The 14,603-nt window shown below is 48.6% G+C and overlaps 1 protein-coding gene across 4 annotated transcripts in view; it reads right to left on the bottom strand.

Moving 5' to 3' along the window:
- PLCG1 (phospholipase C gamma 1) overlaps positions 1-14,603 on the bottom strand; it is a 94,757-nt gene that overhangs the window by 49,219 nt on the left and 30,935 nt on the right. For all 4 annotated transcript variants that reach the window (XM_073309730.2, XM_073309728.2, XM_073309729.2 and 1 more), the window contains exons 2-4: positions 4,951-5,103; positions 3,716-3,809; positions 2,943-2,990 (exon numbers count right to left, since the gene is read on the bottom strand). In XM_073309730.2, coding sequence (XP_073165831.1) covers positions 2,943-2,990; positions 3,716-3,809; positions 4,951-5,103 — 295 coding nt within the window. The remainder of the gene's footprint in view (positions 1-2,942; positions 2,991-3,715; positions 3,810-4,950; positions 5,104-14,603) is intronic.

Consider the following 14,603-nt stretch of genomic DNA (forward strand, 5'->3'; position numbering starts at 1 on the left):
GATATAGCATTTAGATTTGGAGGCCTGAGCCTGGTAATTTGGCTCTTACCATCTCATACAAAGAGAAACCCCATTAGCCCTCACTTTAACAAGGACTCTGTTTAAATGAGCCAATCAGTTGCATCTTTGCTCCCCCCACCCCAAGAACACACCAGGAGCAGTGGAAACCGGAAAACAGAGTTTTAAAATATTTAAAAAACAAGTAACAATTACAGAGGTCCATTAAGTGCATTAGCGCTGCTGGAATATATTGAAGACAACACTTCTGTTCCTCTCTGCTGCACAAGCATTAATCATCTCTCCAGTCCTCTAAGTGGCACATTCAGCATGGACGAGGCAACCCTCTCACCACGCCATGAGACACGGACACAAGTCCGTCTGGATCCAAGCAACATGAAGCACTCCCCTCCCTCTCTTATACATACTCTGCCCTGTATTTTGGCCAGCTTTGATTATGCCCATGCTGCTTGAGTTCAGAGGCCTGTTTCTGCCCAGAGCTAGCACTGGGTCATAATGAGCTACAGCTGAAAACCAGGTTCACAGACTGCAGAAGGGAGAGTGGGCAATAACGACAGAGGTGGCAGGCTCTCCCCTGGCAGGGCACAGATCAGCAGGGGACGTGAAATGTCAGAGGACGATGGATGCCCCCCACGGGACCTGTTCATACCACTGGTTTCCCACTAAATGCAGAGTCAAGGGTTGTTCTGGTATTCAAGGCCTTCTGTGCAAATGGCCCGCGATACCCCACCATGACACAAACACACCTGTGACAACCCCAGGACAGCCTCATGCCACGGAGCAAGAGCAAAGCTCACGAGCAGGGGAGAGAAGTTCCCCGACTGCTGTGCCATGAGTGTGGCAGTGGCTTCCCGCAGGGATTAGAGTAACAAGCCTCAGGGTGGAACGTGGAACTCGCTGGCCTTCCCGCAATACAACACAATGAGCAGAACGGCAAAAGGACAAACAGGAGATCCTTTGGGATATTTAATCCCACCAGGTGCTCAATCACCATGGCAATAAGCATGGCATTAATGTCTAGATAAATAAACGGGGCAGACACAACCCTTGACAGATGGAGTCCGGCAGGTTTCTTATTGTAATGTGAGGACACACATTGCTGCATGAGCAATGCCTCCGCAGCCTTCCCCCGCACCACTTCTCTCACTGTTCAACGGTAATGGATGAATGTTTCACATCTCAAGGGGAAAGGCACTTTAAAAAAATCAATAGCGAAAGGTTAATGTGCTCTGTTAACATCACTAAGGAGAACCGTGTCACAGAAAACGAAAGGAGGCAGGGAACAGTGCCCTAAGAGGAGATGGCTGCTGACTCTCGTGTGGAGGGCAGACTGAAAAAGAACACTGTACCCATTTAAACTCATGTCAGCAGCGGCGGAGTTCAGAGGGCAAAGCTCCTCTCACTCGGCGAAATTCACCTTTGTGCACAGATCTACACACCACTGAAATCCCAGCAGGGCTTACAGGGTGCCCAGACCTCAGACCAGCCCTCCTCACGGTAGGGGAGAGCGAGGAGGGAGTCCCACCATAAGACCTCAACCAGGAGGGGACCAGCACAAACACACTGTCAGTGGCGCAGTCCATGCCCCAAAGAGCTCACAGTCTAAAAGACAAGCCAAGTGGGTGAGAAACAAAGGGGTGATGGGGGCTGAGAGGCGGGGAGAGTAACAAAAATAAAATGTTTTAGCACCGACTGGGCTCTTGCTACTGTATATTGCTTCGTGTGGTGTGGTTCTTTGAGCAGAGACAATTGGGGCTCCATGGCTCAGTTTCCCTTGCTGGCTCCCAGAAGACCCCAATGCCCTGGTGTTTTGCATTCCTAACTGCAGGGAACGGGCCATAAGAATGGCCCTACGGGTCAGATAAAAGGTCCGTCTAGCCCAATATCCTGTTTTCTGCCAGTGCCAGGTCCCCAGAGGGAATGAACAGAACAGGTAACCATCTAGTGATCCATCCCCTGTAGCTCATTCCCAGCTTCTGGCAAACAGAGGCTAGGGAAACCATTCCTGCCCATCCTCGCTAATAGCCATTGATGGATCTATCCTCCATGAATTTAATCTAGTTCTTTTTTTAACCCTGTTATGGTCTTGGCCTTCACAACATCCTCTGGCAAGGAGTTCCACAGGGTCAATAGAAAACAAAAACTGTTTACATGGAGTATTTCAAATAACCATGAAAAGATTTAGACTCCTATTAGGGTATAGAAAGCCTCTTAAAAAACTCCACACAGCCTACGCTTTGGACTTCAGCTAAAACTGACAAAGCCCTTTAAAAGTCAGAGGGAAACACCAATACACTAAGCCCATATGCTGTCAGTGTTACAAGTTAGGAGTCTGATTCTACAAACCTAGCTCAGATGAGCAAGCTTCACTCAGATCAGCAAGCCCCATGAACTTCAACAGAATTGCTCACCAGAGTAAGAGTTGCAAGGCTTGTCTACACCAATATTTCATTTGCAATGAACTGGGGTGTGAATCAACCCCACACTAGCCTGCCTTGAAATGAATGGTCCCTGTGGATCCTGCTCATGCATTCACAATTCCTTAGTGAGCTTTGAGCTAGTCTCATGCCGAAGCAGGGTAGATCAAAGCTCACTAAGGAATTGTTAATGCGCTTTCAGCAAGATCCACACGGACAGTTAGTGCACGGCAGGCTAGTGCAAGGTACATTTACACCCCAGCTTGACACCAACTAAATGTTTCTGTAGCCAAGCTCTTAGTTTTGATCTTTAGAAGGAGGGACAGCACCAGGAGGAGGTGCGCAAATGCCCTTATTACACGTTTGGTTTCTAAATGCATTTCATAGTTTATGCCCAGTGAGGAGCACCTGAGACATCTTCAATTTTGAGACTTGAGCACTGAGTAAAACAGGCCCAACTTTTCTAAATACATAAATCTGTGCAAACGAGAGCTCCTCTCTCCTTACCTGTCTTCTCGGTTGCGATCCAGTGAGTAGAACTGCTTCCGGAGCCACCTGAAAGGAAACACACACAGGTGCAAACACACAGTCGTTTTACTTCATAAATCTTGATTGCTCCGTATCAAACACTCTCTCCAGGCCTAATTCTGCCAGGTACTGAACTGTCCTCAACTCCCTTTGGTGTCATCCCCCAACTCCCATCAGAATGCCTGGCTGCACCCGTGGGAAGCAGGTTAGTTTCTCACTGCAGACCTGTGTTCTGACATTTTTTATGCACCCAGCACTCCTACTGGCAGGCAGGATCAGGCGCATCCTGATCATGGAGCGAGTGGAGGATCACGTACCACAGCAGGTCAATGCAATGAAACCTTTCACTTAGGGAGTTCTGGGCTTAAACCCTTTGTAGATCACAAGTGGAATGAGGAGGGCCTCTCTCAGCCTAAGCTCTAAGCGGCTCCTTACTCAGCTCCCAAAAGCTCCCACACAATTGACTCAGCACAAAAGCGTGCCTGGAAAAGGCGATGCTGCCACTGAGGATGCGGATGCTTTGCCAGAGCGGGGTGGGGTTGCTGGGATGCTGCAGGGCAGGGCAGGACAGACAGCCGTCTTGGTGCAGACCATGGTGTCTGGAGCCACAGAAAAAGGGAGGAGGGCGAGGACTGAAGTGCATTGGTGGAGAAGGGCTCCGAGGATAAACTGGACCAAAGCAGCAGAGCGGCTGCCTGCCCTGTGCCCGCCTTGCTGTCATTAGCCCCTCACCTCCCTGAGGCTTGCCTTACCTTTCGATTTGCAGGGGGGTGGAGGCCCTGAGAGTATCCCCCACCAGCCAGTTTAACCCTTTGATCCACATGTTGACTTCATCCTCGGATGTGGCTGTGAAAATAAAAAACAGGGCCCGTGAAGGTACGAGGCAGCCGCACTGACCCTGGCTTCCATGGAGGAAGCCCCGGCACAGCTGCAGCATGGCACGAGGAAGTGGATCCAGCCAGGCCAGGGGCCTAATCACCACCACAAGGTGGATCCGTGTCAACCCCTGCTTCACCATCCATTGCCGAATATAAAAAAAATACAGCACTGCTATCTGTTCTCCCCTCTTGGGCCCTTCCCTTCCCTGCATTGTCAGTAACTCCCACCTTGCTGATCTCCGAGCCTCTCCAGCGCCCCGTAACGTCTCCCTCAGACAGCAGTTCTCCCCGTGAGATTGTCTCCAGCCATCAGCTCTCACTACTAAGCTCTCGCCCGCATCTCTCTCAATACACACGACTGGCCAGTTCCTATTCACCTCCATGCTCGGCGTTCTAAGCCACCTCGCTGACGAGGCCTTGGGGGTTTTTTGGGGCCTGTTTGTTTTCAAGGAGCGACATTTCAGCTGCTCTGGAGACGTAAGCGACAGCTATTTTTAGAATGTGCGCGGATTTCTTTTTAACCTCCCCATTGTTTGCTGTATCCTCTTTGAAGCTAGAAAATAACATCTCTCTCCCTGTGTGTTCTGGCAATCATTGTGTATGTAGAAGGCACAATTGTCTTGCACATGCAGAAGCCAGTACGGCTGCCCACCAAGGCTTGTCTACAGGAGAAAGGTGCACCGATTGAACTTACATTGGTTTGTGAACTGATATAGCGAAAGCACTGCTGGAAGCTGTTTGGAGTGGCTTGTCTCAGATTGAGTTTAAACCTGCTCCTAACTGACCTATGCTAATCTGAAACAAGCCACCCTTAAACCAAAATGAGAACACCTACACCGCCTTTGGCACTGATTTTAAGTTAAATTGGTGCAACTGGCTCCAGTAAACAAGCAATAAGAAAGGTGAAAAGAATATTTGAAGTTAGTGGCATTCAAGCACCCTCATCATCTTCATTTAATATTTAAGTATCCCCAAAGCTTGGATACTGTGTTGACAGATGGGCAGAACTGGGCATGCTAAAACACACAGGTAAACTATAGTCCCTGCCCTGAGGAGCATGCAATCAAAATGACCCTGCAAATCCAAAGCTAATGGAAGGGACTGCCCACCTTGCAGGCTGAGAGTTTTCAGCCTGAACTCCATTCCATAGAGGACGACGAAGCAGTGAGACGGGTCTGACCGGAAAGAGGGATCCTCCTGGTATCGGTCAAAATCTCGGGAATTATTTCCTGGACGAATCTCTTGGATTTCACGAATATCGACTGGGGGGAAAAGAGGAAGGAAAAGGGAATGAGAGGACTGAAAATGTAGCAGAACAGCCATGGGGTATCTGAGTTCTCAAACACACCAATGAAGGAGGGAACAGGGGAGAGGAGAGCATGCCCAATGGTTAGGCATTAGCCTAGGACTGGAGAGGCTGAAGTTGAATTTCTCTGCTCTGCCACTGATTCCTGCATGACCTCAGCCAAATCACTTCACTTCAGCTTTCCCTTCTGCAAAACTGGCTGTGATTAATCCTAGCCAGCTCACAAAGGTGTCTGGAGGATTCCTTAGTAAATGGCCACTCAGTGTTCTGAAGCTGTACAGATACATGCTATCCCTAGGCTTGTGAAGGTTGGCTGCCCTCTCTAGGTAACCCTGCGGCTTGCACTTTTCATTGGCGTCATGGCTGTTGGAAAGCCCCCAGGATCCCTTAGTCACTAGAGAAGGCCCAGGGAAGGGCACCGATAACGTGACTATCATTATCCAAGGGTCTGGGTACACAGGTGACATTAGCAGCCATTACACGCTGTTGGTGCTAGACAAGGCCTAAGGGAGTTGGGCACCTAACTCTTTGAAAACCCAGACATGACCTAAACTGCATTTGCCTGGATAAGTCGAAGGGCAGGGATGCGGAGGCTGCTTTATAAAACCATTCATCATTGCTTCACCTGCAGTAAATCCCGCTCCATTCTGTGGAAGGACAAGGAGCCAGGGCAGGAATGGTGGTGTGGGGGCAATTTAATGATCCTGTGCAACAGGAGTGTCTGTGTTTCACCAGTTTTCTTTTACACCTCCGCACAGTGAGGTGGGGACTGGCGGATCCTACAGAGCCAGGGAGCAACAGCAGCTGGGCCTAGCCCAGCTTCAGCACTACAGGTAGCAGACTCGGAGCCATTCCACTGCTGCTCCACAGCCTGGAGAAGTGGCAAAGCAGGACTCCTCCCAACAACCCCGGCATTACCTCCTACTCCAAGCCTGGCACAGGGAGCGTTTGGCCCCTAGTTATTTTAACCCCCTTCCTTGTTCTTATCCTGACCTGCCTCTCCCCTCAAGAGGCTTGTTATCATTCACGGGGGTTACAGAGCCTTGCAGAGCCAGCACCAGCGGCTGAGTGCAAGCTTCCTCTCACCCCAGCTGTGCACCTTAGCCCTGCCCTCGAAGGGGTTGAGAGGGCATTGCAATGTCTGGGACTTGTTCAGTCCTTGGTTTCTCAGCTAAGAGACTCTCAGCTAGGGTCAGCTGTGGTGGTAGAAATTTCTGTGGTGGGATCCCTTCTTACTGGATTGAGATCCACCAGCTCTATTCATGCAGGGGCTACTTGAGGTTGCATTTTTAAATGTTTCACAACTCTCTTTCCCCACAACCCCCTCCTCATTCAGGTCATCCATCAAACATGGTTTGGCCTAGAATCTCTAAACTTGGCTTACTCTGCTGAAATCAACAAGGATGGTGCCTTTGGCTATTGCTGTGAAGTCTGGTGGGTTAGCTTTGGACATAGTCGGGACAACACTTTCTACACTTTGAGAATGCCACTGAGTTTATAAACCCTGGTTGCTCATACTCTGTTAGAGTTCATCACGCAGCTGTGAACTTTAGCAAGCCTGCTCGTGAACTGACAATATGGAAGAGGGTCAAAAAGATCTGAACTGGACATAGTTTAATACACGAATCAAAATCCAGGCAGATCAAACATATACACCAAGGTGTCACTGATCATGTATTACACTCATCGAGAGGAAAATTCTCAAGAAACTCCCACACTCCCAAATTCTCAAACACCCTCCCACCCAGTTTAGTTAAGCTGAAGTTTTAAAGTTCAAATCTATAATTTGTGGGACAGGGAGATTCTTAGACCTTTTTAAAAAATGTGAAAGCAAAGCCAGGTTGAAATTTACTTTTCAAGTTATGTTTGGATGGAAACGCAGGGGTAAATTACTGCAAACGGGCCTTCACGCGGCTTCCAAATCCCTGCCAAAATGTCCGACACAGTCTACCCTGCATATATGCTTTGCCACAATGCTTTGCCATGAAAGCTGCAACCTTCTGCTACGCCGTTTGATACTTGACATACCATCCTCTGCACCGATTGCCCACTACAGACAATTTCTACTGGACCACAGTCTGTTTTTCTCCTCCAGTTCTCAGCCCCTTCCCAAGATTGCTAGGCTAACGTCTCGGCCCTTACCCTACACGTACACCAAAACCTTTCCAAATAGAGTCAAGATCTTATCACGATTTTCTCTTACTGACTAATATATATACAAACACACACACACACACAGTCCAGAGCCATCATTTCAACGGAAGTTGAAAAGCCACATCTATTGCCATCCCCGGCACCTCTACAAGTATCACTATTCCACACATTGTAAGTGGTTCTCAACCTTTCTATGCAGTGACCTCATGTTACAACAGAAAAGTGTTTTGGGACCCTCCTCCTCGAGCCTGGCCATAAAAAAGGGAGCGTGATCATAACGTGACACCCCCCCACCACCACCCAATTTGAGAATCCATGTGTTACATGAAGGGGAGGGTAATTAACACTGTAAGTCTTACAGCCCAGCCTCTATAGCCAACCACTTTGATCCCATCCACTCTAGCAACAGTAACCACAAACCTAACTGTAAGTATATCACTCACCAAACTGGGACACATGAGCACCTTAGCTCTTCCAGACAGAGTAGAATGAATGTGGCACACAATGAATGGCACTTTCACCCGCAAAAGATACCGAACTATTTGTGTCCATTACACAATCAATGTGAAGCCTTGTCAAATTGCCGTACTCAATCATAAGCATTCCTCATCTGCCAGATATGGATAATATACAAGAGCAGTGGGATACAGGGGCAGAGTTAAGATTATTTGGAGTTCCTGAACACTTCACTGTCACATTTTCAAACAGTTTGGCCCCCTCCCCCAAGTTTAACTGCATCTTAGAATCATTTTACTATTTAGGGCTGTAGGTTTTTTTTCAAGAGAACAAACAAATAATAAATAATAATAATTGTATAAATAAGGTTTTTCCTCCCCTGAAATTATGGAAATAAACATAAAACCTGTAAAAAGAAAATACATTTTCCACTGAATGCATCCGATGAAGTGAGCTGTAGCTCACGAAAGCTTATGCTCAAATAAATGGGTTAGTCTCTAAGGTGCCACAAGTCCTCCTTTTCTTTTTGCGGATACAGACTAACACGGCTGCTACTCTGAAACCTGTCATAAAACCCGTAGTTCAGTTTAATCAAGTCCAGTTTAACAAAGTTCCATAGCCTTGGAGCCACCATGTATTTAGAATCTGTGCCTCTCCTAATTAGGGGCTGTTTTTAGAACCATCATATTCTTTGGTTTAAACTACCGGCCAGTGTCCCTTTCACTCTTCCCTACAACTATTCCCACCCAAAATAGATCACACAGGCCACTTCTGTCCACGCCTCCCTTGCATGGATTCCCTAGCGAGTCGAGTTATGAATAGGAATCGCTGCCTTTGCCTCCCCGAGGGGTGCCAGGTGCCCAAGTGCAGTCTCCACGTTTGTATACATCTGCAAAGCTGCAAGCTCAGCTTGCCAGAGCCACTGTCTACAATAATGCAACACCAGCACATTTCCCTGGCCCTCCCCCAGCCAGATACGGCTGAATACCAAACACATCTGGACGGCACTCAACAGGCCACAGGAAAAGTACAATGTAGGAACCAACAAAACAAAACCTTCCGCGTTCTAATTGTGGCTTATTCCCTCCAGAACCAGAGAGAGGTTTCACTGAATCCAAGGTCTGTCCTGCTTCCAGAAAGGAACCCTCCCCACAACCCAACAGGAAAACTCTCGTATTTTACTGCTCAGCAGCTACCAGAGAGCAAATATTTTTTTAAAAAGTACAAAAAGCAAAATCTCTGGAGATCATTTCAACCACTGAAAACAAACCCCTAACTGAAATCCTTGTCATGAAGCATTTAAAGAAATACAAGCCCCTGATTAGGATCAGGTGAGGAGGGAGATGGAAGGAGGATACAGGGTGACCACCTGTCCCAATTTTTATAGGGTCTAACCTTCACTTGCTACATAAGTTCAACAGGCTTTGGATCTGGCTCACACAGAAAATCTCAACTTTGCTCTGGGGCAGACACAAGAGTATCATTATGGGACATGGAGATGACTGTACAACACGACAAATCTAAGAAGGAAGCAACCCTAGATGAAGGTGGCAGTGACTGAAAATCATGGCCCTCTCACAGCCCGTTGACAAGATAACAGATTCCCACATCACCAAAATCACCAGCATGACTGACAACAGCTATTTCTTGGATCTGGGGGCTCATCATTATAAACCTTTGATAATTTAGTGGAATCCCACTTGCTGTGGCTGGACCCGAGACATGGGCGGACTTCAGATGCTCGCACCAGGAATCTCACGGTACAGCTCTTATATTTGTCATATCAGATCATTCATCTCAGGTTATGAACAGCTGGTACGTCAGCCTGTTTCCCCCAGGCAAAAGGTCCAGCGGAAAGGCAGCAGCGGAATGGGGCAAGTTAAACTTCCGTCAGAACCTGAGTGCCCAAACCATATCAGCGTGAAGACAGCACACAGCTATAATGAATGCCAACAGCCTGCAGGATCAGACTGATTGGGGCACAAGAACAGGCTTACGGCTGTGGAAATCCTCACCACCTCAGACTCGGCTGCCCCAGCGTCATGCTGCTGGGACACAGTGCAAGTCGCTCCCAACACTGAATGGAGTGCCAGAACATCCCAGCTACGGTCCTCTCAACACACCCAGACAAGTGATCTCGCTTTAAGGCAGCATCTAGAACAAGGAAAGGGGTGGCGAGGTTTCAAATTCGATGTGACCTATTTAAGTTGTGCCCTATTTAAGTTCACTGTAAATGGAGATAGACTGGCTGGATCTGAATGACAAGGGGACACCTCACTGCCTGTCCTCCCCAAAGCAGATTCTGGGAAAGGATTTTGATTACCCTCGGAAAACAAGAACCAGTTGCTTCCTGGAAAAGTGTTTCTTTAATCCTCAGGGGAACCGAATAATGACATTTGTGAGTCACATTTTCTAGACACCCGATGTTTCCAAGCAATTCAGAATACAGCTTACAGCAAACGTGGGCTGTAATTCTACCCTGGTGAAACTCCACTCGCTGCACAGACAGGGGAGTAACATGTCCCTTCATTTTCGAGCAGTTTATTTAGCTGGGTGGAAATCTGACACGCCAGCCAACAGCAGCACCGATGGAAGGCTCTGGGCTGAACAGCAAACAAGCGTGCTCACTCCTGACCATGTATCAAACCAAGGCAAGGAACACCTTGCTAACTGCAACTCAAGTAACTTGGGAGTGACTCTTCATCTGTTACCAGTGGAGTGTATTATAAATATCATCAAAACAACATTGGAAATAGAGGCCACCACTTGGATCCATTTGTCACTGCACGCCTATACATGCACGCACATTTCAGTGAAACACCCCAAAGGAAGAAGGGTGCGACTGATCCCCCAACTGCTGATTCAACCATTTAGGGTTGCCATCCGTCCCGGCTGTCTTGGAAGAACCCATATTTTTGACAGGGCTAGACACCGCTTTGAAGTTGATTGGCGTAGACCGCCGTGTGCCCTCCTGTTTGTCATAAGGCACAGCTAGCCTGTAGTAAGAACTGTTAACGACTCCCCAGCCCACAACCTTCGCCTTCCTGCCAGTTCCCAGAGAGTGGCAGGGGATCAGTTCTCCCATTCAGGACTGTACGAAGCTCTTTGTAACACTTCTCTTCCCACCTCCTTTTCAGCCAAAGTAGACCCACCATCTTGGTCTAGTCACAAGAATCCCGACAGCACTGTCAACTGAGTCGACACAGAGCACCAAACTTCATATATATATATAAATCAAATGGACTAACAGCTCCAAAAATAATTCTTCCAAACACACTGTTTCCATGTGTCTACCTACCAATGTCATCACCACCCACAGTCTGCAATACAAGGGGAATTCCATTCAGGGCCTCTTCCTTAAAACATGGGGGGCCTTCCTTGTATTGAAGAGCAGCAGTGAAGATATGGTTTGCCTAAAAGCTCTCTATATTGTTCATTCTTCCGTCCACCCCCTGACGCAGTACTTAATGCGCAAGGAGCCAACCTCTGCTCTCAGTCACACTAATTTCAAATCAGAAGTAACTCCCTGGAGAGTTCAGCTCAATGTATTTTACTGGGCTCTTTACAGGGTTTTATCCATTTTCAAGATGACACCGCATAGGGTGTCCAGATAGCAAGTGTAAAAAATCAGGACAGGGTGTGGGAGGTAATAGGTGCCTATATAAGAAAAAGCCCCAAAAATTGGGACTGTCCCTATAGAATCAGGACATCTGGTCATCTCAATACTGCAGCATTGCACAGTAATGGTCCAGCGTGGCTTAAGAGAGCCACAGTGAAGGGCTACAGGCAATTCCTGCGAAGGACTTTAACTACAGGATGTGGCTAAAAGAAACTCAGCAGCTTGGTCTTCACTGGCTGGAAAGGTCAGTTTTTACCATGGGATCACCAATGCGCATTAGCTGTCCTGCTCTAAAAACAGAGTGGAGACAAATCACAGTTGCATTGTGTGATAAACTAGAGCAGGTCAACCCAGGCAGCCAGTATCATGCTGACCTCACCTATAGGCCTTGCAGTAAAACACAACAACTGCTTTGTCTCCATTCAGATTTTGCAGCGAGATAACTATCCTGCGTTAATTACTTCACTTTAAACAAAACAAAACAAAACCCCACGCCTCTGTCAGTGCGGAGGAAGCCGGGGTCTCAGTGCAAACCTGACACTTGCATTCATGCAAATATAACGCTTTGGGAGAACAGCCAATCAAACCAGAAGCTTCTCAGAAACCCAAGCACCCACTCTTCTGGGAGTAACTGATTTCACGGCACAAACTGGTCTCTCTCTGCTCCCACGAGGGAGCAGTGTGAGGACTGCTAGCCCCGAGTGTAGAGCTGCTCACTGCTGCCTGTTCTGCCCTCTCTCAACCGCACAGACACTCCTGCATGTGCACCTGCAGAGAACGCAGGAACAGGCTGTGGGGCTTGGCACATACAACTTCTCTTCTCCCTTCTCAGCAGCTTCTTTTGTACCATGCAGCAGCAGAGTACCCACTTTTCAGGGCTCTACTCATCCGCCACCCCTAGCAGCTCAAGAACTTCCCTGGGCCCGTCACACGCTGCGAGGAAGATACTCCTCGGAGAACAAGTGCACACGTGAAGGCCCTGATCTGACAGACACCAGAACATCCAAGACGCTTTCCTGAATGATTCTGTCTCCTTTCCATTTGATAAGCATCCATCCACCCAAACCTTCGGTATCCTCCCAAAGAGGGGAGATGCCAACATGACTTAGGGGTTACTTTCCTGTCCATATCTAAGCTTCATCAGCCCCATACATATCAACAGATAGAGGGCAAGAATGCTCAGTGCTTCCCGCAGCCCCTTACATTCATGCCTCGGTTCTCCCCCAAGGAGAATCCTCCAGCCCAAGGATTTTGCCCTCCTCTGTCCCTCCCACCCCTAGCAGTGACTGTCACATCCCATCTGACAATAAAATAAACCCCATCCGCTCCCACCTCAGTTCACAAGAGCCACAAATAAACAAACACACACCAGTCACCCACCCTGAAGGGAAACAGGAAGCCCAGAGCCTCTCCGCAGACTGCAAGCTTGAGCCTGTTTTCCAGAAGGAATGCGTTGGCCAGAGGTTATTGATCCCTCACGCTTGGGTTTGTTTACACTTTCACTAAGCCTTGTTAGCACCTGCATTCTTGGGATGAGCAGAACGAGTCCTGCAGCTTTATTAACTGGAAGAGGGTGGTTGGGTCGGAGGATTGTGCTGGGGGAGGGAAGGGGGGGCGGCAGCGTCCACCTGGACTGGTGGAGGGGATTGAAACAGAAAACAGAAGCTAGCCAGACTGGTGCCATCTGGACACTTTCCAGTGATTCTGGAACAGGGAACAACTCTGGGGAACATGTTCAAGGATGGAAAGCCGAATACTAGATTCACCCCAGCTTTGCTTAGCCTCTCAAGTGCCACTCCAGGCACAGCTTACCTGCTTACGCCACCTCCCAACTTCTTCCATTCTGGCAAGCAGGTCGGGGTACTGACTTTAACAACATCCTGCCCCAGGAAGCGGCAGTCACCCCTTTGCTCATCAGAACAGCACGCAGCAGGGCAAACTGCAGGCAAACCTGCCTAAACTCAGACTGTGGGGAGGCGGGTCGTTTTCTCAGGCCTGCTCCAAGATCTGACCGCTGGCTGCCACAACTATGACCATGATGCTGCACCGGGCAGAGGAGGAAGAGAGCAATGGGTCCTGTCCAGGAAGATTGACTTCTTTTGAGATGCCCGTTGTCCAGAGTCTCTTTCAGCCAGGTAATGGATGATTCTGGTCTTTAAAATATTGACAGGCATTAGTCATATGTCAATCAGCATCCATGGGGAGAGGGGTCAGCCAAGAGGAAAGAGGGGAGCAGAGAGCTGGGTGGCAAGATGAGACAGGGAAAAGGGGGCTCAGATCTCAGAGGAGGAGGAACAGAGCTGAAGGCAGATGTGGGGCAGCTCCAGGAGTGGAGTGCTGGTGAACTCCAGAAGACAAGAGAGGCTCATGTCCCCTGAAGAAAGTGGAGAGCGCTGCCCCTGACCTTGCTGCAGGGGCAGGACAGACCATCTGCACCTGAAGATGGGGAAAATTTATTTTAAACACACCCTTTGTTTTCCAACAGGCCAAGAATAGTCAAATATATGTACATTAGCAAGTATGTTTACGTAAATTTGACTGGCCCCTCACACACACTTTGGCTGGATTACACTGTAGATATGCTGGGGCAGAGACCTTGGCTTCTTCGTTTTGCGCAGCATGGAAAGCGCCAAGGCCCCGCATCACACTACCAGAGAGATGATCCACTCAGACACACAGTGTTACCCACCAGGCTTGGGAACCCAAATTTACCTCAGATCAAAGTGATGGCAGACTGCAGTCATCATGAGTTTCTAAACCTTTGGTGCTGGTTTCCTATGTAAAACTGGCCGCAAAAGAGCCTGCAGCCAATGTCCCAGGGCACTGATCAGTAAAGAGGGAGGAGGCAGAGAAGGAAGCCAAATCACCTGCTGGTGGCTGAGTAACCACAATGTCCTCCCCTTGAGTCTCTAGCCTCCTTGGGAGCAGCAGAGTGAGCCACACGCAGATGGTGACCAAGGATTGATGCACACTGGTGGTTTTCTGAATTCCACTCAGCTGCGCATGGCTGGCTCCCGCTTCAGCAGGAGCCAACACGAGTCTCCAAGTAGCTTGGCCCAACCATGCCATCACAGCGGAGTCAGTGTCTTTGTCGCTGACGTCAGTAAAGCCCATCCAGGGGTCCTTAACTTTGACTGAGGTCTTAAGAAGCTCTCTATCCGTGAATGGAGATGTGAAGTAGTGCCCATTGTCTCTTCACATGGAGAGAGTCCAATTCTCAAACTAGG

The sequence above is a fragment of the Lepidochelys kempii genome, chromosome 13 (genome assembly GCF_965140285.1).
Source record: "Lepidochelys kempii isolate rLepKem1 chromosome 13, rLepKem1.hap1, whole genome shotgun sequence".
Classification (NCBI taxonomy): domain Eukaryota; kingdom Metazoa; phylum Chordata; order Testudines; family Cheloniidae; genus Lepidochelys; species Lepidochelys kempii.